The sequence below is a fragment of the Phyllostomus hastatus genome, unplaced genomic scaffold (genome assembly GCF_019186645.2).
Source record: "Phyllostomus hastatus isolate PE091 unplaced genomic scaffold, TTU_PhHast_1.1 phas_scaffold_255, whole genome shotgun sequence".
NCBI lineage: Eukaryota > Metazoa > Chordata > Mammalia > Chiroptera > Phyllostomidae > Phyllostomus > Phyllostomus hastatus.
Window position 1 is genome coordinate 553,678 of NW_025334019.1, and position 26,003 is coordinate 579,680.

General features: G+C 37.2%; 1 protein-coding gene across 1 annotated transcript in view; it reads right to left on the reverse strand.

The window, feature by feature from the left end:
* Positions 1-634: 634 nt before the first annotated feature.
* Positions 635-26,003, reverse strand: part of LOC123804934 (phosphatidylinositol-binding clathrin assembly protein-like) — a 37,123-nt gene continuing 11,754 nt past the window's right edge. Inside the window, exons 9-11 of the mRNA XM_045817372.1 lie at positions 14,099-14,178; positions 2,060-2,156; positions 635-742 (exon numbers count right to left, since the gene is read on the reverse strand). Of these exons, the coding sequence (XP_045673328.1) occupies positions 635-742; positions 2,060-2,156; positions 14,099-14,178 (285 nt within the window). The remainder of the gene's footprint in view (positions 743-2,059; positions 2,157-14,098; positions 14,179-26,003) is intronic.

Genomic DNA, 26,003 nt, shown 5'->3' on the forward strand with positions numbered 1-26,003 from the left:
AGTCACAAGTTTACTACTTGTCTTACTCTCTTTGTGTACTGCCAGGTGATATGAGAGACAGCAGTGGGCTTTGACCGTAGATATACCCCAACGTGCTAGTAACTGGTCAGAAGAGACTTGAACAAAGAGGCAAAATACATCTTTGATATCAGTCTTTCTGATATTTTCCAAAGTATTCTTATACCCTGATGCCTCATTCTGCTATGAAAAGTTTTCTTCATGCTTGATATATATTATCTGAGCCAAACTGGTAACTGTCTCATAAATAATTTCTATTCTTGCAGCATGTGCCCTATTACCAGGCACTTGCTACTCAAATCTGATCCATGGACTAGAGGCATCAACATCAGCTGGTAGTTTGCCAGAAATGCAGGCTGTCAATCCCTGTCCTAGACATTAGCGCATTTCAACAAGACCCCCAGGTGAGTCATATGCACATTAAAGCTTGAAAATAATAAAGTGTAGCAAGGATCTAGAAAAGTCTGTCAAGGAAGAAGTATTCCCAGCATTTTCACAATTCCACTAGAGCATCTTTGTTATTGTTAGGGAGAATGTGTATTCTCCTTGCTTTCCTATCTTCATATCCCTCTCTGAGGGCTGAGGAACTTTAATTTAATGGTCTATGTTTCATATATTAGTGAGCGGGAGTACTGTGCACAAAACCTCCATCATCATCATCATCATCATCGGCACCATCACACTGCTGGCTAATATTTATCGAGCACTTACTGTGACCTAGACACTATTTTAAGCAGTTTACATGTATTGCTTCATTTAATGCTCACAATGACCCAATGGTCCACATCCTTTAAGTCCTTGGGGACAAATGTGTTTTGGAAATCACAATGTTGTATTTTAGAAAGATAACTAAAAATTACACATAGAACATATTAGTAACACCCCAGGGGAGCTGAAATAGCACCCTCTAATCAAACATACTAATAATTCTGCAGCAAAATGCAAATCCAAAATTCATGTATGAATACTTACACCTAGTGAAATAATGACAATAGCCTCATTATAGTTTGGATAAAGTTTTTCAGCCAAAAGTTTGTTGAAAACTTCAAGAAAATCTAATTTTCCAGGGAGTTTTGAATTTTAGAATTGAAGACAATTTATTGGAGACCCATATTTCAACCTTCAAGCTATTAGCAATTCCTATCAATTCTATCTGTGTGTGTGTGTATATGTGTGTGTGTGTGTCTGTGTGTGTATTTATATAAAATCTATCTTTCAATCTACTGCCACTACTTTAGCATTCTAGACCAGGTCACTCTAGATATCTTGCTTCAACAACTTGAAAAGATTTCTAACTGACTTTCCTAATCCGTATCTTATTTCCTTATTATCCATCTTTCACGCTCCTCCTGGACTAATCTTTCAAAAATATAAAAGTGACTGCTTATAAGCCCAAACTACTACACAAGTTTCTATAAGATTTGGTCTCTATTAAACACTCTAGCTTTATCTCTTGTTGCACCCATTATAAATTATGTTATTGCTATGTTAAACTACTTATAGCTCTCTGAATAGCCCATGAGTTGCCTGACTTTGCTCACGCTGCTCCCTCTGCTTAGAATGCCCCATTTGCCAATCAGTGTTTTCAAGTCACCTCATCTCCTTTTGCCTCACGTTCAGCTCCTTTATGAAATTAACCAACACACTCTCTACAGTATTTAACCTTAACACTTATAATATTCAATGCCTCCATTTGATGGCATGTCTTTCTGTGATATAGCTACCGTATCTTTATCTCTCAGCACAATCCCTGGTGCCGAAGAAGTACTCAATAAATGTGGAGCAAAAAAGTAGGAGTGAAGATTCTGTGATGGGGAGACAACTATAGACCTTATAGAAGCACTAAATTTGAATTTGAATTTGAATTTATGAAACAGCTTTATATGTCTACAACAAATGTTAGCACAATACATTAAATCGATTAAAAAGAAAACATTTCTTGCTCTGCCTTCTTCCTTTCTACAAATTTCTATACTATTATTCATATATGCCAAAAAAAGTAAAATAAAAAAGTAAGGTGATGATACATTACACATTTTACCTTGTAGACAAAAGGCTCAATAGAAATGGGACTCAATGACCAGTTCATTCCATCAGTAATTTCCATCTCTGAAGACTGAGGAGACTTCACGTCAAATCTAAAATGGGATTTATAAATCAGTCTATTTAGGAGAATGATGAATCTACCATTTAAACATCTAGTCAGGATACAGCCTTTGATACAATGTCTATGTTTATGAACAAGTAAGAGATAACAGGAAGGAATCACAAAACCAATCCCAAAAGAAGCCACTGGCTATTTTCTATATAAAATTCAGTTATCATTACAAACTAAATGTCTCAGCTTAGGTTTGACAGATAATTCCAACTTTAAATTCCTCACTAAAAAAAAATCTGAAACTCTGCAGAAAGAATTCACTAGTAGCACTTTCCTATAAACAAACTGACTTGAGTGAATACATTTTATTCTAAACTATTTTAATAGTTTTAGAGAAAAAACTAGTTTTCTCCATGGTAGTGGGTCAAAAGATGTAAGTATAACTATCTGTATAACCTTGATTATATAACTTAACCTCTTTCCTTATTTGTAAAATGGGGATAAACAATGCTTTACTTATCTGCTCTATAGAATGAGTTATTAGAGTTATGAGAAAAATAATGTCATATAGGAAATATTTTGTATAAATAAGAGAATATATAGAAAGAAACAGAAACAATCCCTATCAGGCATCTATTCTTACTAGGCTCTATTAGGTGTTTTCACAATCTTAAATATCATTTAATGTTCATAACCACCATTTGAAGTATTATAAATTCCCATTTTATGGATGATAAAACTGAGCGTCAGAGAAAACAAATATTTTGCTTAAGGTCCTACAGTTAATTAATGATAGGACTAGGAGGCTATATGCGAAACTAGTGGTTAAGTTTATTGTCCTTAACTTCATCTTTTTCATCTCCTCTACCAAGTCACGTAACACTCTATTCTGCATACACTTTAATGATAATTCTAAGACATGGTTCTTGTCTCTAAAAGCTCATATTTATTCCATATTCACCATTTGACAAATCCACATTTAATTTTTATCTGTGCTGTAGATTGTAAAAAGTCAAATAGTACAAAAAGATCTAAAACTAAAACATCAGTCACCAGTTTCCCTTTCTAAAAGTAGCCACTCTTTTCCTTATGGTATTTAATTCCATTATCCTTAAGATGTTTATACTATTATGTCTTAATTTATAAATGTTAGATGTTATTGATTTCCTCTGGAAGATATAACACTCTGATATAACACTTCCCACCTCCTCTCATCTTTGAAATATATATATATATACACCTAATATAGAGGCTAAGAGCTCCTACTATACAGCAAGACTGCCTGGGTTCACAGCTCACTTCACCCACTTAACAACTATACAAAGTTGGACAAACATTAGAATCTCTGTATCTCAGTTGCCCCATATGTAAAATGTGCATCATACATTCACTGCATTCATTTAACAAAAATCCATTACATATCTACTAAGTACCCATTACTATTCTTGGTGTTTGGAATATATAAAACAGATGAAAATATCTGCCTTCATGGGGCTTAGATCCAGTGGAAATAATAGCTATCCCAAGTAGAAAAACTAAATGACTTATGTGTAAAATAGTTAGAATGAACAGTATCTGGCTCAGAGTAAACAATAAACATTAGCAGCAAATAATCTATGATTTTCATTTTTTCCTGAACATATCTCTCCTGGGGCTCTATATCCTTCTGCTCTAATCTAAACTGGCAGCTGTACAAATGTCACCCTGGGACTTCAATTGTTGTTATATTGGAACTTCCACCTCTCACTTAAGTACGGCTTTTTGTTTCCTTGAATCCCATGTGTTCCTCTTTCTTAGTTCATTTCTATTTTGCTGGAGCACAACCTGCAGGTACTTGCTGAGCAAAGGTACACAGTGGGAATTTTTTTTAGGTTTTGGGTGTCTGAAAATGTTAATCTCTTGTATTTGGTTGAGAGCTTGTTTGAGTACAAAATTTTAGATTAGAAATAAATTTCACCAAGAAGAATATTTAACAGGTTGAAGTATTATCTTCTACCTTCCAGGATTATTGTTTAAAGGCTCAATGCTGTATTATTCCTGATCAATTGTTTGTACTTGCTTTTCCTCAATTCTTGAAACACACCTTCTCTATTCAGCCTCCACAATATTAGGATATTTTGAAAGTTCAATTCTGGACCTACCATTATCCTTTTTATTCTCCATCAAGACGAGTTCATCTAGTCTTATGGCTTTAACTACCACATTTAAAACTCACAAAGTTTTATCTCTAGCCCTAATATTCAGACTCACATGTCCACCTGTCTCTTGGATGTCTAACACATATCTCAAACATAACATGTCAAAACACAACTTGATTCAACTTAACTACTTAAACTATTTCCCTTCCAATCTTTCCCATCACAACACATGGCACCATCATCCAAAAACCAAAACACCATTACTTAATCTTTTCCCTCACCTCTAATACCAAGTACTATTAATTTTACCTCCAAAACACATCCAAGATGCATGCACTTTTCATTATACCACCTCTGTGACTATCATCCCAGACAGGATGTTTCACATGACATGCTCCAAGAGAAAAGAAGCAGTCTGTACAGGTAGTGGAATTTTAAAATATATTCCTGGATTTTATATGTGAATATTTCATTTAGAATTCTGACATCTATAATAAATGAGATTGGTTAGCAGATTCCTATCTTTGTTGGGCTTTCATATTAAAGTTACATCATTTCATACACTGAATTGTACATCTTTCCTTTTTTCCTAAAGCCTGAAATTGAAATGTCCTATTCTTTAAGGGCTAAAGTTCAACCACAAACCCATGATGCTTCAGCAGATCTTAAATTACTTCTTCAAAAACTTATGTGGTGACTTTTCTAAGTATGCTTTTGCTTCTTCTGAGATGAATTTATTATTTATATTTTGCTTGGAAATAATCAATTTCCTCTAGATTTTCAAGTATGTTATAGCCAAACAGTTGCAAAAAGTATTCCCTTATAATGATTTTAATCTCTCCTACATCTGCTATGTCAGCTCTCTTATTCCTTACATTATATACTTTTATACAGTCTCTTTTCTCTTTAATCAGACAAGCTCATTTTATTGAACTTTAAAAGGAAATAAGTTTGGATTTATTCTTTTTTTGAAACTTTATTGTTTTATCTTTATGATTTTTTAGGTTTTCTATATATTAATTTTTAATTTTTTATTGTACTTTTTCCCCATTACCATTATATGCCCCTCCCCCCTGCAATCACCACACTGCTGTCCATGTCCATGAGTCCTCTTTCCTTTTTGCTCAATCCTTCCACCTCTTAATCTCCCCTCCCCTATAGTTGTAATCCTGCTCTCCATCTATGAGTCTGTCCCCATTTTCCTTTAGTTCAGTTTGTTCATTGGATTCCACATATGAGTGAAATCATATAGTATTTGTTCCTCTCTGACAGGCTTATTTCACTTAGCATATGTTCTCCAGATTCATCAATACTGTTGCAAAGGGTACAATTTTCTTTTTTACAGTTGAGTAGTATTCCATTGTGTAAATGTCCTATAGTTGTTTTATCCACTCATCTATTGATGGACACTTGGGCTGCTTCCGTATCGTGGTGATTGTAAATAACTCTTCAATGAACATAAGAGTGCTTATGTTCTTTCAAGTTAGTGTTTTGTGTTCCTTTGGATATACTCCCAGAAGTGGGACAGCTGGGTCGAAAAGGAGATCCATTTTTAATTTTTTGAGGTGTCTCCATACTGCTTCCCACAGTGGCTGCACCAATTTGCATTCCCACAAAACATTGCAAAAGGGTTCCCTTTTCCCACATCCTCACCAGCACTTGTTGTTTGTTCATTTACTGATGATGGCCATTCTGACAGGTGTGAGATGGTATGTCATCGTGGTTTTACTTTGCATTTCTCTGATGATTAGTAATAGTAATGTTGAACAGCTTTTCATATGCTTATTAGCCATCTGTACGTCCTCTATGGATAAGTATCTATTCGGATCCTTTGTCCATTGTTTTTAATTGGGTCGTTTGCTTTTTGGTGTTGAGTTTTGCAAGTTCTTTACAGATTTTGGGTATAAACCCCTTATCTGATGTATCAGTAAATATTTTCTCCCATTCTGTGGGTTGTTGGACCTAGGCTCTCTATTCTGTTTCATTGATCTATGTGTCTGTTTTTATGGCAGTACCATGCTGTTTTGATTACTATGGCCTTATAGCATAGTTTGATATTAGGTGGCAAGATTCCTCCAGTTTTATTCTTCTTTCTCAGGATCGCTATTGCTATGTGGGGTCTTTTGTGGTTCTACACAAATTTTTGAAATATTTCTTGGCTGGTGTAGCTCAGTGGATTGAGTGTGGGCCTGTGAAGCAAAGGGTCACAGGTTTGATTCCTAGTCAGGGCACATGCCTGGGTTGCAGGCCAGGTCCCCAGTGGGGGCCATGCAAGAGGCAACCACACATTGATGCTTCTTGCCCTCTCTTATTCCTTCCCTTCCCCTCTCTAACCCACAGTTCTCAGGGGAAACCCTTTGACTGTTGAAATATACCTCTGGAACTCCAGCTGCTGCCTGTTGGAGACCAGCCAGCCCACTTGTGTTTCCTATGCACTATCAGTCTCATTTTGGTAAAGTGGTTCCTTCTGTCTGTTGGTGGTTATGAGGCTTCTCTCCAGCTAGTGTTCAGTTGGTTATTCAGGATGATTTCTCTACAATTTAGTTGTAATCCCATAATGGTCCTCAGAAGAGGTTAGTGTAGCTTCCACTTACTCCTCTGCCATCTTAGATCTCCTATCTTTATAAATTTTATCATCCTAATACATTTTTGTTATATCTATTTTCTTTTTTTATCATCTGAATTTACTATAATTATAGTTTTCCTTAGGCAATCAAGTGAATTAGTTACTTTCCAAACATCATGGTTGCTTTCTTTTTTTATATATAACATTTTTTTAAATTTTAATTGTTGTTCAAGTACAGTTTTCTGTCTTTTACTCCCACCCCAGCCTACCCCCCTAGTGCTCCACACCTCCCTCCCATTTCCACGCCGCCCTAGTTTTTGTCCACGCGTCCTTTATACTTGTTCCTGGAAACCCTTCCCCTTTCCCCCTGAAATTCCCTCCCCTCTCCGCTCTGGTGGCTGTCAGCCTGTTCTCTATTTCAGTGTCTTTGGCTATATTTTGCTTGTTTGTTTGTTTTGTTGTTTAGTTTCCTGTTAAAGGTGAGATCATATGGTATTTGTCTTTTTTCTTACTGTAACAAAAACTAAAGTGTTTTTAATTTCTTTTTTAAACAATGATAAAATTTTCCTCCGAGTTTATCTTTCACACCGATCCATTAGTTTTGGTATGAAGTTTACTTTTTTATTACCTCTAAATAATTTATAACTTTCCTTTTGGTTTCCTCTTTGGCAACAGGATTGTATTTAAGAATTTATAAGTTCTTAAGATTTTTCATGGTAACTATTTATTATTTCTAATTTTATTGGATTATGAAAAATATAGCCTATAAAGTTGTTAAGGTTTTGTTAAGCCTTTCTTTGTGATTGCTTGGAAGAAAATAAATATTCTATGTATATGTACAAACAAGTTTATTATTTATTACGTATTATTCAAGTTCCTCTATGTCCTTTCTTGTGTTTTATCTCTTAGATCTAACAATGAGTGAGGTGGTTTGCAATCACTGATCACAACTGTTGTCTTTCTCCACATAGTTCTAATAATTTTGACTTATGTATTTAGCTTTGTATATACAGTATTAAGACTTTTGTATCCCCATAAATAGTACCTTTTATCATTATATGATATCCTTCCTTATTCTGTTTAGTGCTTTTAACCTTACATTCCACATTAACATTGTTAATATGATCACTCCTGCCTACCTCTGGTTACCATTTGTCCATTGGGGGGCCTGAAAATGTAGAGATTCACTTACTAGAGTAATATTGATTATTGTATGATGCTGATCTGGTAGTTCTGTTGTCTTTGTTTAATGAAATAAAGTATAAGTATTACTCATTTAATATAGTCTATATCATAAAGAATAAACCCAAGAATACAAAGAACTATGAAGAATGCCAACATTTAGGACATACTTAGAAAAAGAAGATCTTTCAAATGAACCATAAAGAGATTGTCAGAGGGGAGGAGGAGAAGCCTGCAATACAGTATACTTTAACCAAGAAATTTACCTACAAAAATTGGGTTAGTATATAACGAATAAATTTCCTACTTTAAGTAAAAAATTCACATAGTATAGAGTTTTATAACAAATTATTCCTATATCTAATTTTAAAATAATTATTTTTCTGGTTGTTACTCTTGTAAGCCTCTTTCTCTAACATGTATTATTGGCTGCCTTTTAAAAATAATAAAAACTTACTTGTTGAGTAGATTCCACATCAAACAAAGTAAATTGATAAATAAAATAGTTTCAGAGGCATGGACACATGGAACAGACTGACAGCTGTCAGAGGGGAGCAGGTTGGGGAACTGAATAAAGGAAGGTAAAGAGATTAACCAAAGAACATATATGCATAACCCACAGACACAGACAATGTGGTGAAGGCCGGGGAGGGTCAGGGGCTATGTGGAGGTGGGAAAAGGTGGAGTGGAAAATGGGGGACATCAGTAATACTCTCAACAATAAAAAACCCCACTTACTTGTTGACTAGACTTTCTCCAAATTTAAAACTGCTTTCTCCAAATTTAATATCTGTTTTATAAAACAAAAAATTTGCATTTTATATAAATACTTTTTTCTTAAAATGAATTTAAAAGAAAAAAGAGAAATAATTCATAGAGACAGGAAACAATGTGGTGATTGTAGGAGGCAGGGGTAGGTGGAAATGGAAGAGGGCATTGGGGGGATAAATAGTAATGGAAAAAATACAAAAATAAAAAAAATTATAAATAAATAAATACAGACAGTAGCTTCCTGGAAAAATAAAAATATATCTACATGTAAAAATATTAATTTAAAAAAGTATGCATACTTTCTAGGAGGCTGGTAAATGAGTCATCAAGATTGTTTCCTGCTATTGTTCCATAAGCTTGTCTGGCTTCCACAGGTTTGTGGGCTTATGAAGATCATGTTAGTTGTAATATATCATGTAGACAAAATAACCTAAAAATAAAAGACAGAATTACATGGAAATCTAAGCCAAATTTATATCAATACAGTAATTATATATATGTACCTTCCCATTACAAACTAACAGGACCTCAAGTTATTAGGTTAATGGGTATAAATAAAGTCATGTTAAATTATTCATTAAATAAATTTTAATTGAACACCTGTTATGTGCCAGGCCCTGTTCTAGGTGCTAAAGATACAGCAGTGAATAAAAAAGATAAAAATCCCTGCCTTCATGTAGTTTACACTCTACTGGAGAAAGAAATTAACCAAGACAAATAATGTATATAATATGTTAGATTATGATAAATGCTAAAGAAATAACATCAGGAAAAGTGGTATGATATGCTGGTGGAGGGTGGGGACACTTAAATTTTAGATAGGAAAGGCTCACTGAGAAAGGGACTTTTAAGTAAAGAACTGAAGGATGTGAGAGAGTCAACCATGAGATCCAGCAGAAGGAATAGCATGAAAGAAGGCCCTAAGGAAACAGTGTGCTTGGTCTGTTTAAAGAATAAAAACCTTCTGCATGGCTAAATAAAACATCAGCAAAATGAAAAGGGAACCAACCATATGAGAAAATATATTTGCAAATAATACCTTGGACAAGGGTTTGCTCTCCAAAATAGATAAAGAACTCTCACGACTCCATTCCAGGAAGACAAACAATCCAATGAAAAAATGGTCAAAGGACCTGACAGACACTTTTCCAAGGAGGACATACAGATGAAAGAATGCTCAGCATCACCAGCCATCAGAGAGATGCAAATTAAAACCACAATGAGCTAGCACTTCACACTGATCAGAATGGCCATCATAAACAAATCAACAAACAATGAGTGCTAGAGAGGTTGTGGAGAAAAGGGAACCCTAGTGCACTGCTGGTGAGAGTGCAAACTGGTGCAGCCACTGTGGAAAACAGTATGGAATTTCAAAACTGGTGGTTGCCAGAGGAGAGGGATTTTGGGGGACTGAGTGAAAGAGATGAAGGGATTATAAAGCATAATTTGGTAGCTACAAAATAGTCACAGGGATGTAAGTAAAGCATAGGAAATATAGTCAATAATATTGGGATAACTATGTATGGTGCCAGTTGGGGTACTAGAAATATTGAGGGGAACATTATGTAAAGTATTTGATTGTCTAATCACTAAGCTGTACACCTGAAACTAACACATAATAAAAAAGGAGGAAATGGACTGTAGGGGCAAAGACAGAAGGATGTAAGTGATCAAAAAGCTCTTGTCCAGGTTAAGAGACAATAGTAACCTGGACTAGTGTGATAGCACTGGAGGTAGTGAAAAATGGTCAACTTTTAGATATGTTTTGAAGGTAAAGTCAACAGATTCCCTGATGGATTAAATATGGGGTATGGCAGAAAGAAAGAAGTCAAGGAACTCCAAAGCTTTTGGTCTGAGCAACTAGAAGACACGAATTGCTATTTCCCATTAACTCAGATGGGAAAACTCATGGTTAAAGCAATTTGGGGTTAGAGTACCAGGAGCTCAGTTTGGGACATACTGAGTTTTGAGCCACTATCACATATTGAAGTGAAACCATGGAATAGACACAATTTGGGAGTTCAGGAGGAATGGCTGTAGCTGGAGATACTAATTTGGGAATTCTTATCATGTAAATGGTATTTAAAGCCATCAGCGTGGGTGAAATGATCTAGGAAATGAATACATACAGATAAAGCAGAGAAATAAGGACAAATCAGTGAAAAAATTATTTTACAAAAGGAGCCAAGAGTTTGATAAGAAAACTGAAAGGCAAACCTAAGAAAATGTATCAAAGTGGAGGGAGTGATGAACTATGTCCAATGCTATTGAGGTATCCCAGAAAGATGAAGACTGAGAAATTATCATTGGATTCTGCAACATGGAGGTCACTGGTGACTTTGACAAGAGCAATTTTAGTACTTTGATGGATACAAAACCCTGATTTGCATTAGCTAATTACTTAAGGTACTTAAAGTAATTCAAAAGCAAATAGGGGAAATATTAACACACATTTCTTAGTAATTCTAAGAACAAGCAGACAAAATAGTCATTTAAGATATAGAGAATTTAAACAATACAGTTAACAACTTTGACCTAACTGACACTACCCAACAAGACAGGATACAGATTTCAAGTGCACATGAAATTTCTACCAAAAAATTAATATAGACTGAGCAATGTATCAACAAACTCCAAAGGACAGAAACTTCTGAGAAGGTTCTCTGACAAAGTGCAAGTAAGCTAGAATTCAATTAACAAAACAGATAATTAGGAGACCCCTATATACAAGTGATTTTAACATGCACTTCTAAGTAACACACGAGTCAGGCCCTGTTCTAAGCACTCTACATGTACTGACTCATTTATCCTGATAATGACCTTATGAGGATAAGGAAGCTGAGGCACAGAGAAGTTAAGTGATCTGTTCAAAGTCACCAAGTCCATGAATGGTAGAGTGAAATTTGAACCCAAGCACTCTGGTTCTATGACCAATATTTTTAAATCACAGTGATTTAAGAGAAAAACTGGTTTCAGCTGGCTACAGAATTTTCAACAGAATTGGTTTAAGGAATGATGGTTAGACAACCTGGGCCAAGTGCTCAGGGAAGTATGTGTGGAGATCACCAGAAGTCAGTTTGGGTTTGTTGGTCATCAGGCCCACAGGCCTTTATAATAATGGTAGTAGTAGTTTCCTTACTCCCCCACACTCTACTTGGTATACAAATTCACAGTACAGTCAATACACAGCTTGTCAAACACTACATTTAATAGTCTTGTAATATCTATTGTAAGCACTAATGATTCCCAAACCATAGGGACTCAAAAAAGCAGTCATTCTTTAAGCAAAAGTACAGTTTTTGCTATACATATGACTTTACTCAAAGGACTTAAGTTCATCATAGTTTTGGTTAAACTCACCCATAGAAATTGCAGGTGTATCCATTGAGAGTATATGCACAAAAGAAAAACAAAAACATTTAAAATAGATACAGTTTAAGTTTGTGAGTTAAATTAAGAAAAATCTTTAATTCAGACACATATAGCTCATTATTACATGGATGTGTGTCTAGCGGATCAAGTAATGTTGAAAAACTATCACCCATTAAAAAACAGAATATGACTGATTATGAGCAGTCATATACCAGTAAATATATAACAACCAGCTCTCCAGGAAAAAACAGAAGGCCTATTTTGTAGTGTTAGTCCATTCCTGTGGTGTAAATATTTCTATCATGACCAATTTCAAGTTACTAATGTGACATCAAGCAGCTTGTAAAAGTCCCAAAAATTTAGCAGTGGGATCTTGTAAGCTGGTGTGAGCTGTATCTAGCATACTATTTAAGTATGAAGCAAGTTAACCTTAAGAAATTACAACAGACTTACATGTTAAGCATTAGAAGATATCACACTGTATATATGTATGTTTCTTTATAAAATTTATCTTTAAATTAGTAATTGTTTGCATGTACAAAATCCAAAAATTACAAGCTGGTATACATTGAAGATTCTCCCACCTATCTCTTTCCGTGAGCCACCAAGTTCTTTTTGGAGGAAGGGTATTTTATTCATTTTTTTGTATATAGAAATTATATAAACATAGACATACATTCTTTCTTTTTCTGTTTTCAAAAACAAAGATGTAGCTTACTATACTTTGTTTCACATCTCGCTCATCTTCCATTTAACAATACATCTTGGCTATCATTCTACTTCAATACGTAAAAACAAGCCCCTTATTTATAGTCATTTTGTAATTAGGATGTTGCAATGGATATCCTTGTTAATACATCATTTCACAACTGTGAATATATATATATATATATATATATTTCATAAATCCTAGAAGTGAAATTGCTAGGTCAAAGACTGCTTTCAGAAAGAGGCACCAGAAATAGTAGATGGCTATGCAGTGGAAGAATTAAAGATTCAAATCCTGTCCTCAATTATTACGGACATTCATATAATATATTCATATTATATATTGAATACTATAGAATATTCATATTATATGACATAATCATATAATATATTCATGTTATATGACATAATCACATAATATTACCTGAAAGCAAAGCTTGGCTTGATGAAGCTTTCGCAAGTGAACTATTGGAGATGGAGGGAATCAATGATTGCTGGAGACTTAAGAGATCACAAGAAAGATGAGGCACACTCACAAATAAATAGAATCACATAACTGAACCTATATTTCTTTAATTCATCCATCTATCCACCTTTCAATAAATCCATTCATCCAACTATATACTAATTATACATCTATGTGTGCTGAAGAGGTAAATAAGAAATAGTCAACAGACTTGTTGTCTAATAGAAGGTGATAATATAAATCAAGTATAAGCAACATAACTAAAAGTGGAATGAATGAATAATACATGACCTTTACAGAAATTTTAGACACCTGAAAACTACAAAAAAGCAAATTGAAATCAATCATAATTTTCCACTCAGAAATAACTAGTGGGAACATTTCCAAGTGATATATTCCTTGAATGTTATGTATACTGTTTTGTAGTTAAACAGTTTGCCATGCCATTAAATAATCATCTACAACAGTTATGCTCATTGGCACAGCCCTTAAGGGAGGAAATCAAATTCTGCAAAAGAAGGGGATATTCCAGTCCCAACCTCTGATTTGGAGAATCACCCAGTGTAATAAAAGATGTTCCTTTGGGAATCAATCGCCCTTGTGAAAAGTATGGAATCCCACAAAAGATTGAAAACCTCTATTCTGTATTATAATTTAAAATCACTGCATAGCATGACATCATACTCAAAGCCCATAATTTATTTAGTCACATGTTGAAATGAGGGAACTTATTTAGAGGGAAACAAAATTAACCTATACTCAGATATTTATTAACTTACTTGGAAGGAGGAAAATCATCATTTTTCTCTTCCAAAGAAGCTAAATGCTGTTTTAGTGCTTCAAGTAAACCTTGGGGTGCCTAAAAATAAAGTTATTATGAAAGAGATATTTTCTGATACTTTTTAGCAAATTCATAGTCTCCAATATCATTAGAAAGTTTGGAACCAAAATTAAGACATCTATATAGAAAATTCACTAAAGCTAAATAACTGCTACAAGTAAATTTATTTTTAAAAGTGACATAATGGTACAAAATCAGATTTTCAAACTATGCATTTATGTGCATTCTTTAAAAACAACAGCAAAGGCAGAGGGATCCAAGATAGCAGAGGAGTGAGTGGAAGCCACACTAACTTCCTCCCAGGACCAATCTCAAATTACAACTAAGTTGTGGAGAAATCACCCAGAACAAACAACTGAATAATAGTGAGAGAGAAGCCTTATAATCACATACATAGAAGAATCAGCTTCAGCACAACGTGAAAGATAGGGAGTATGGTGGAGATGCAAGAGGGCTGGCTGGGTGCCCAAAGGTAGCAATGCCAGAGGGATAATTAGGCAGATGCTTGGATTTCAGTGAGAAATGTGGGGTCTAAATCCTAAGCTGGGATCCCCAGCCTAGAGCACCAGAGCCCCAAGAGTACACAGATAACATCCAGCTGCAAAAAGCAGCAGAGTTGCTCTCTGCCAGAGATGGATGGCTGGAGATGCAAAGAGCCATTTAAAAGGCCAAAACATAAATTTTCATTTGCAGCCACTTATCCAGGTCTCTGGCAAAGACAGGGGTAGAGTGGGCTAGAGATGCGTGAGGAGAGATTGTGATGGAAGATTTGGGGAGAAAACTGAGAAAGTAGCTGCTGGAACCCCAGTGTTGAGTCATCCCTCACACTACAGCAGCCACTGTGCTCAGGCAGAGCACTCCCCTCCCAGTGGCAGCAGCCTAAGGGGAAGCAGTAGCTCTAACACCAGGAGTGACTCTGCTGGGCTCTGTGATGCTTAAGCCTGACTGCTGAGTGCAGAGTGAATAGATTAACAACTGAAGTAGTCAGCCACAGACATATCCCTGGGAGTCTTGAAAAGGCTCCCTAAGGTCAGAAGGGGGAACCATCTGGTATCACCAGAGGCGGATCCAGAAAGAAAAAACAGTGGTAAATGCTAGATGCTACCAAGACAAAATCCACCGTGGTCTTCTCCGTGATTTCAGATATTTTCTTTCCTGCATAGCGTTTTAACATTCATTTCTTGTCCTTTAAGTCTGTGCATGTTAAGTCACTACATTTTATACTATAATTTATTTCAATTCACACATTTTACCCCTTCCTTCTCTTACCCCATTTTACCTTCTTCTTTCCTCTTATTCTGATTTTAAATTTTGTTTTCTCTCTTGCTACAACTTGTTTCCATTCCTCACTCTTATTATTTCTCCCCTGTCCAGCCTCTCAAAACAAATTTTCTTGTCAGTGGACATCTCACATTTTTTCTCACTCTTAAAGTATCCGCATTCTCTCTCCACCTTTTGCAATCTTTCCTCACTGGCTGTGGATAGGTTAGTTTTTGTTGCATTTTTTAAATTTTATCTCTAGATCTTCACTAATTTTGTATTTTAAATCTCAATTTTACTGTCACCCTCTTACTTTTTTGTCTCAAATTTTAATTTGCATTGTCTTAACCTATTTTTTCTTTCTTTATCTTTCACCCTGTCCTGTTTTTCTTTTTATCTTCATCTCAAATTTTTATTTTTCCCTGTCTTAGCCTGGTTTTCATTCCTTACTCTTAGTATCACCTCTCCCTCTATCATCTCATAATCACTTCCCTTTCCTCTAGACATCTCTTAAGCTTTTCTTTCTTTCTTTTTTCCCCCTCTTATTTTCATTCCACCTATATTAATTTTAGTTCATTTCTGTTTGTATTGCTGTTCAAGTACAGATGTCTCTGTTTTCACCCCACCACAACCCCCTACTCCACCAATCCCCACCTCCCACACTCAAACCTACCCCCTCTGGCTTTCTCCATGTGTCGTTTATGGTCCTCACCCTATTATCCCCCACCCCCTCCTCTCTAGTTACTGTCAGTTTGTTTTTTATTTCAATGTCTCTGGTTATATTTTCCTTGCTTGTTTGTTTTGTTGAGTTCCATGTATAGGTGAGATCATATGGTATTTGTCTTTCAACATCTGGTTTATTTCACTTAGCATAATGCTCTCCAGTTTGTGCTGTGGTAGATCTTTCTCTCCAATTTGGTCCCTATTTTTTTTTTACTGTTTATTTATCTTTTCTTTTTCTTTCTCTCTCTCTCCATTTTATTTCCTCTTTAAACCTTTTCCTGTTTAAACAGGAAGTTCCTGTTTAAACTATACTACTATATGCTTCCCTTCTCTTACTCCATTCCATCTTCTACATTTCCTTTTTTATTTATGATGTAATGTAAATTTTACTTTCTCTCTTTGCATTGCTCCAATTTTCTACTCTAATTAGTACCCCACCCTCTATGCTCCCAAAATTACTTTGCATTCAGTAGGTCATCTCATACTCACACTCCTTTCTTATAGTAGTCTCAATCTCTTTACACCCTTATTAATACTGGTTCATTTGCCGTTGACAGTGGGATTATTGGGGGGGGAGTTATTTTTACAGGTGTGGGTTTGTTCCCTGGGTTTTGTGGTTTTGTTCTGCCAGCGTCTACACAACAGCACACAAGATGTGGTAGGTGAAGTGGAAGTCAGCCAGCTAGAGGGAAGGATCCACCGAAGAATGACCCAACAACAATCAAAACCAAATTACATCCAAAGACCCAACAAAAACAGCATAAAGAGCATCCCCAAGAGCATCAACTTCAGGAGATCAAGGAGACTGCACCACTGAATCCCACAGGTCTCCTACCATAGAGGTTCACACCACAAAGTCAGGGAGTCAAAACAGATCAATTTAAGAAGCAGAAGCAAACAAGAAAAGTCTCTAAAATAGGAAGACAAAGAAACAACCCCCAATCAAATGGAAAGGAAGAATCCCCAGAAAGAGTGTTAAATGAAATGGAGGCAAGTAAGCTATCAGATACTGAATTCAAAACAATGGTTATAAGGAAGTTCAAAGATTTAAATGAGAATTACAAACACTACAGGGAAATGACGAGGAACTTACTGCAAACTATATCAGCATGAAAAAGGACACAGAAACTATCAAATAACAGCCAGGAGGAAATGAAGAATGCAATTTTTGAATTGAAGAACACAGAAGAAGGAATCCAAAGCAAGCTAGATGAAGCAAAGATCAAATCAGCAAGCTGGAGGACAAAGTAGAAAAAAATTTCCAGAAAGGTAAGAAAAGGAAAAAAGACTCAAAATGAATGAAGAATGAAGAGGGGTTAAGGGAAATGCAGGAAAACATGAAATGTAATAATATCTACATAATAGGGATACCAGAAGGAGAAGAAGAGAGGCAAGGGATAGAAAACCTGTTTCAAAAAAATTATGGAAAACTTGTCTAATTTGAAGAGAACAAGTCACACAAGTCCAGGAAGCATAGACAGTCCAAATCAAGATAAACCTAAAGAAGCTCACTTCAAGAAATACCATAATTAAAGAGACAAAATTCAAAGACAAAGAGAGAATCTTAAAGGCAGCATGTGAGCAGCAGGAAGTAACACACAGGGGAGCTCTGATAAAGTTAGCAACTGACTTCTCAACAGAAACTCTATAAGCCAGAAGGGAATGGTAAGAAATATTGCAAGTAATGAAAACAAAGGCCTGCAACTAAGACTACTCTACCCAGCAAGGCTCTCATTTAAAACAGAAGGTGAAATAAGGAGTTTCCCAGACAAAAGAAGGCTGAAAGACTACACCTCCACCAAACCAGCATTGCAAGACCTGCTAAAGGGAATGCTTTAAGGAGATGAAGAAAAAGAGGGAGAGAGAGAGAACACAGGTACAAAGGGGAAAAATGGCCATGAATAAGTACCTATCAATAATAACCTTAAATGTAAATGGAATGAATGCACCCAACATAGGAGCACCCAAATATATAAGAGAAATATTGGAAGACTACAAGAAAGATATAGACAGCAACATGTACAGTAGGGGATTTTAACACCCCACTGTCAACAATGGATAGAGCTTCCCCCCAAAAATCAACAAGGATATTGTGGCACTGAACACATTCCAGATCAAATGGCCTTAACTGATACATATAGAACCTTTCACTCCCAAGAAGCAAAAATACACATTCTTTTCAACTACACGTAGAACATTTTCAGAGAGAGAACACATGATAGGACACAAAACAAACCTCAACAACTTCAAGAAAACAGAAATGATATCAAGCATTTTCTCAGACTACAAGGGCTTGAAACTAGAAACCAGCATCAAGGAAAAATGTCAAAAAGAGTCAAATTCATAGAGACTGAATAGCATGTTATTAAACAATGAATGGGTTAATGATGAGATAAAGGAAGAAATAAAAAAGTTTCTGGAAGCAAATGAAAATGAACACACAACATCCCAAAATCTATGGAACACAGCAATGGCAATCCTGAAAAGGAAATTCATAGCAATACAGGCTTACCTAAAAAAGATAGAAACATTTCAAATAAACAACCTAACCCTGCATATACAATAACTAGAGGAACAACAATAAACAAAGCCAAGAGCGAGTGGAAAAAAAGAAAATAATCAAGATCAGAGCAGAAATACATGACATAGAGACTAAAAGAACAATACAAAGGATTAAGAAATCCAGGAGCTGGTTCTTTGAAAAGATAAATAAAATTGACAAGTCTTTAATCAGACTCATCAAGAGAAAAAGAGAGGATCCCAATAAACAAAATCAGAAATTAAAGAGGAGAAATTACAACAGATACCACAGAAATACAAAGGGTTGTAAGAAATTACTACAAGTAACTATGTGCCAAGAAATTTGAAAACCTGGTTGAAATGAACCATTTCTAGAAACATATAATCTTCCAAACTGAACCAAGAAGAAGCAGAAAGCCTGAACAGACTGGTAACAGCTAGTGAAACTGAAGCAGAAATAAAAAAACTCACAGCACACAAAAGTCCTGGACTGATGGTTTCATAGAATCTTACCAAACACTTAAGGAAGAGCTAACCCCTATCCTTCTCAAGCAATTCCAAAATATCCAAGAAGAGGGAGGACTCCCAAACTCTTTTATGAGGCCAGCATCATCCTAATCCCAAAAACAGACAAAGACACAACAAAGAAAGAAAACTATAGGCCAATATCGCGGATGAACATAGATGCAAAAATCCTAAACAAAATATTGGCAAACCACATCCAGCAATATTTAAAAAGATCATACACCATGATCAAGTGGGATGCACCCCAGGGATGCAAGGATGGTACAATAATCATGAATCAATAAACATAATACATCACATAAACAAAAAGAAAGATAAAAACCACATGATCATATCAATAGATGCAGAAATTGCATTTGATAAGGTACAGCAACGATTTATGATAAAAACACTCAGGAAATTGGGAGTAGAGGGAACATACCTCCATATAATAAAGGCTATATATGAGAAACCTGCAGCCAAAATCATACTCAATGGGCAAAAACTAAAAGCTTTCCCACTAAGATCAGGAACAACACAAGGATGTCCGCTTTCACCATTTCTATTCAACATAATATTGGAAGTTCTAGCCACAGCAATCAGACAAGAAAAAGAAATAAAAGGTACTGGATTAGAAAGGAAGAAGTAAAACATCATTGTTTGCAGATGAAATGATAGTGTACACAGAAAACCCTATAGATTCCACAAAAAAACTACTCAACCAAGTAAGGGAATCTGGCTAAACAACAGGATACAAAGTCATTATTCAGAAATTGATGTCATTTTTGTACACCAACAACAAAATATAGAAAACAGAAATTAGGAAAAAATCCCATTTGCTATAACAACAAAAATGATAAAGTACCTACACATAAACTTAAACAAGGAGGTAAAGACCTATACTCAGAAAACTACTGAAAACTGAAGAATGAAATTGAGGAAGTCACAAATAAATGGAAGCATATACTGTATTCATGGGCCGGAAGAAATAACATCATCAGAATGTCCATATTACCCACAGTAATTGATAGATGCAACACAATTCCTATCAAAATACCAGTGACACATTTCACAGACATAGAAAATTTGAAAAATTCATATGGAACCATAAATGACCCCGAAAAGCCTCAGATATTTTGGGAAAGAAGAACAAAGCAGGAGGGATCACAATACCTGATATCACAATGTGTTACAAGACCACTGTAATCAAAACAGCCTGGTACTGGCATGACAACAGACACATAGATGAATGGAACAGAATACAGAGCCCAGAAATAAACCCATGTCATTATAGTAAATTAATAATACTTGATGAAGGGGCAGGAGCATAAAATGGAGTAAAAAGAGCCTCTTCAACAAATGGTGTTGGGAGACTTGGACAGCTACATGCAAAAAAATGAAACTCAACCACCAACTTACCCCATAAGAAAAATAAACTCAAAATGGATAAAAGCCTTAAATATAAGCTGTGACACTATAATTCTTAGAGGAGAAATAAGCAGGAAACAGCCATATTTTCATTGATATGTCCCCTAGAGCAAGGGATATAAAGGAAATAATGAACAAATGGAACTTCATCAAAATAAAAGGCTTCTGCATGGCTAAAGAAAACATCAGCAAAATTAAAAGGGAACCAACAATATAGGGAAGTATATTTGCAAGTGATACCTCACACAAGGGTTTGATCTCCAAAATATATAAAGATCCCACAGAGTTCCACACCAGGAAGACAAATAATCCAATGAAAAAATGAGCAAAGGACATGAACAGGACATTCCCCAAGGAGGACACACAGAGGACCCAGAGACATATGAAAGGATGATGAGCATCACTAGCCATCAGAGAAATGTAAATTAAAACCACAATGAGATAGCACCTCACACTGGTGAGAATGGCCATCATTAGCAAATCAACCAACAACAAGTGCTGGTGAGGATGTGGAGAAAGGGGAACCCTAATGCACTGTTGGTGGGAATGCAGACTGGTGCAGCCACTGTGGGAAACAGTATGGAATTTCCTCAAAAAACTAAAAATGGGACTGCCTTTTGACCCAGCAATTCCACTGCTGGGATTTTACCCTAAGAATCCTGAAACAACAATCCAAAAGAACCTATGCACTCCAGTGCTCATAGCAGCACAACTTACAACAGCAAAGTGCTGGAAGCAACCTAAGTGCCCATCAGTAAACGAGAGGATCAAAAAACTGGTACATTTACACAATGGAATACTATGCAGCAGAAAGGAAGAAGGAACTCCTACCCTTCACAGCGGCATGGATGAAATTGGAGAGCATTATGCTAAGTGAAAAAAGCCAGGTGGTGAAAGAAAAATACCAAATGGTCTCAGCTACCAGGGGAACCTCATCAATGAAACAAACAAGTGAGCAAAATAGAACCAGAGACATGGAAATAAATTAAAAAATGACAGTGACTAGAGAGGTAGAGGGAGATGGATAATGGGGCAAAGAAATAGAAGGGTCAAGTCAAGGAACATGTACAAAGGACCCATGGACAAAGACAATGCAGGGAGGGAGGACTGAATGTAGGAAGTGGGGGTGGGTAAAGTGGGGGAGAGTAATGGGGGGAAAACGGGGACAAGTGTAATTGCACAACAATAAAAAAATTAAGAAAACAACAGCAAGTCTCTTAAAATGATCAAAGAAATGCCAAAATATCTGTCCTCTTTGGAGAATACATTGGACTTGAAATAACTTATTATTTGTGGTTCCCTTCAAGAATCACAAGATCATAAAATAAATTTAAGTAAAACATTAAGAAAAGGGGGAAAGGTAGAGAAAGAAACTGAGAGCTAGAGTAAAAAAGAGAATCTCACTCATGTTAACAATCTAATACGGTTTCTGGTCTCAAGAGATTTCCTTGACTACCCTCCATTAAACAGTGCCTACCAACAGTGTCTTTACCCTCACTATGCTTTCTCTTCACTTATTTTTACTGAAATGATAGGTTCCTTTCTTTGTATGTTTTTTTTTTACTGTCTCTTGGCAATAGAATACAAACTGCACAAAGACAGGGCTTTTTCCCCTGTTTTGTTCACGGATGAATCTTAAGTGCTCGATACATAGTAAATAATATTTGTTGACCGAATGTGGATGCACCTTTTCATTCTCTACTCCCATTACAGATGGAAAACATGGGCTTCTGGCATAAGGTCAGTTCCCTGTCAGGGTTCTATAAATCCTACCATCTCTCTCCTGATCCAATCACTTACTCTTCAAGAAAAAAAAATATGGACAAAAACAGTATACAAGGCACTAGGGATACAGCCATATGCAAAAACAACCTGTTCCCAGGCTTCATGACCAGAGAAGCTCTAGTCTACAGGTCTAGGGGTGGAGACATACCAAATAATCACATGAAGAAATGTAAAACCAAAGTTGTGAAAAGTACTATGACAGGGAGGTACTTGATACTCAGTATTTAAGCAGGGGAGTCTGACCAAGTCAGGGAGGTCAGAGAAGCAAGCTTTCCTGAAGTAAGTAGCAGTTAAGCTGAGAAACAAAGGACATCTCAGGGATAAAGAGGAGAGTAGGAGGGGAATGAGCACTGTAGGCCAGAGAACAACACGTGCAAAGGCCTCAGGAAGGGCATGTGGCACAGACCAAGAGTAAAGATGAACTATGTTGCTAGAGCAGAGAGGGCAAAGGGGAATGTGAGTGAGATGAAGCTGGAGAGTAGATAGGGTTTAGGCAATGCAGGATCTTAAATTAAAGGCAATGTTGGGAGTCTGGACACTATCTTAAGAATACTGGGTGACCACTGCAGGGCTTTTAGGTGAAGAGTGAAAGGATTGGATCTGTGTTGCAAGCTATCAGATAAGCATTATGATTGCATTGTGTAAAACCACCAGCAGGGGGCAGAATATGTGGAGGCAGACTGGAAAGTGAGAGGTGATAGAAGTTAGGATGATGGTGGTGTGGCAAAGAGAGACAAGAGATGGCCAATGAAATGCCAGTTGGAGGAAGGTTTAAGAAGGAATTGTTTATGGGGCTGTGGGCAGGGCTAAGGGAAGATTCTGAGGGGAAAATGGAGGTGCTATTAATGATTACAGTGGCAGCACAGGTACCAATCAAGAAGGGCAACAAACACATGGGCCTGAAAACAGTCAGAGCAGCCTGGATACCACTCAGTGCAGAGGAGTTGCCAGAACAAGGCAGCCAAGCAGAGATGTACTCAGAGGGGGGCAAAAACGTAAGGACAAGACCCTCCCAGGGATGCACGATAACAACACATACCCCCTGAGCACAGGAGCATTAGAAAAACTGTCCCTTGACAGAGCTCACAGGCCCCTCTGCAGTGGGGAGAGCAGAAAGTCTGAGGCTCAGGGTGAACCTCAAAGGTTTGAACATACAAGATGGACAGGAAGGGGCCCCCCCCCCAAATGATCAGGGGACTGACTGCTGATGTCACCAGGGCAAACACACATTTGGCACATGGACCAAGTATTTCTGGTTCATTCCCTCACTCATTCAATAAGTATATAACAAAATAACTAACACAAAAAGAAATACGATAAAATAAATATCAATATTTGAACGATATTGATTAGAAACATTCTTTTCCATGTGCTTTCAGACAATTCACTGATAGCTATAAATTTGTGCAAATGCTGCCACCCTAGGTCAGCAGATGTGACTGGCAGAACACTGTAGAATTACTGAACACGTGAAATGCACCAAGGTGCTTTGCAAGGAAAGGGCAGCTATGAGGTCATAAGACCTCTTCAGTGGAGCACACAGTTACCCTCCACCCACCCAAACCATTAAGCACTGTGGGCAGGGTGGGAAAATGCAACCAGGCACACAACAGAGTGAAACATGAATAGGTCTCCAAATTTGTGCCCCTGGAGTTTTGATGAGAGGTGTGGTCCAGAGACGTGTGTTTGAACCCTTCTAGTGAAAAATAAAAGTACATCGGATTGCAGACAGAGCAGACCCTTCTACGTGAGCCACACCCAACACGAACCGCACAGAATGGGCGAAAGGAGAGGGATGGACACAGCTGCTCCCGGGAGGAGGCTCTGTGAGCCCCAGACAATGTCAATGAAACCAAGGCAGAAAGGATTAGCTGAGGACACCAGGGAGAGTGCCTCATAAGAAAACAAAAGGGGTTGAGTGAGCCTTAAAATGGTGGGCCTACACCTAACAGCAACGACTCACATAAAGTAAAGACTGCTGGAAGCACACGGGGAAACTGGCCAGCATACAGTCACAGAGGAAGACCTTAGCACCATTCGAGGGATGTAGCAGCAGATTGGCTGAAAATGCTCTTTGAATCTGTGCATTGTTTTGAGTAGACCTCTCTCAGAGACCAACTGAGTGGAGCAAAGGTGAAGATGACTTAGTTATTCTCTCTAGGCGCCCTCCCCTCCCAGAGAGCCCTGCATTTTAGTCCATTCCAGGGTTTCCAGGGCACCCAAGAAAGCTACTGAAAGCCATACATGACAAATTACTTTCTGTACTGGCTGAGGGCCAGAGACCACAGTACTAAGTAAAAAGCTCTTCTAGGGGAGTGGGCAGGGCAGGGAAGAGCATGGTGGGGGGAGCTGGACAACTGTAATTGAACAACCTTTAAAAAACCTCTTCTGGCTCTGACTGGAGTGTCTCCGTTAGTTGAGCATTATCCTGCAAGGTGTAACATTGCAGGTTCAATTTCCAGTCAGGGCACATGCCTGGGTTGCCAGCCCACTTCCTGGCTGGGGGCCTGAGGGGAGCAAGCAATCAACGTTCTCTAACACATCAGTGTTTGTCTCCCTCTCTTTCTCTATCCTTTCTCCTCTCTCCGTAAATAAATAAAATATATATTTTAAAGCTTTTAGTTAAAAGGAGATGATTTACGGAGGAAGGAATGGGGATCTGCATGAAAGTTTACCAATGAAGACCCTCACTTATCTTCTGCAGACTTTCTGACAGCCATCTACTTTGTTTCTGATTCAGGTGTCCTAGAGACCAGACCTAGGGTAAGGAGAGAGGGTGGCCCAATGGGAAACATGGACCTCCCTCTCAGAGCTCCTCCAGTCAAATGTCCCCCTAGAGATCCACTACAGGTGGAGCACTGAAGGAGGTTGAGCCCAGGTCAGTTAATGCTTGCCTGTGCCCCCATAATGGCTGAGCTGTGGTTCTCAGCAAAGAAACCCTTTCCACCTGCCTTAAGGGACTGAGTTCATTGTGGAGAAAAATAAGAGAACTACATTTTGGGAGATATCCAATCATGTTTTTGTAGTCTTTGTTCTGTCTTTTTCAGGAACTCAAGGGCTCAGACTATGTCTCATTCATTACAGCAGCTTCCTCCTGGTAGGGGTCAAACATGTTTGTGAATGAATGTTGATTGAAATGCACTGGTTATGGTGCCTTTAGGCAATGCAATTCCATCTTGTCCCCTACTAGCTCAGATATTCTCATTGTCTCTCTGCTTGGTTATCTGACTTCTCATTTAGGAAGCCATGCATTGATTTATCCAACAGTGGTTCCCATTGTGCACCGCTCTGTGGGGTTCAACGTCTATGTACAAGTCCCTCATCTGTACTTGAGTACTTGAGGAATGCTTCTGCTGATACCTGAGAGGTGTATATATTTATGAAAAGACATCAGGCAGAAACTTCCTCCTTCTCTGCAACTGCACCTAATATTTATTTGTATTTGTAACCATCCTCTACTCTTTGCCTCCTCTATCTTCTTATTTGAGGCCACTGCTTCCACTTGTATTCTGGATCCAATATCCTCTCATTCCCTAGGGGACCTCAATCTAGTACCTCTCTCTTCACAGGCTTCTCCCCATATACATGACTAACACCTAAGCCAGGCTCTGTCTGAATAGTGT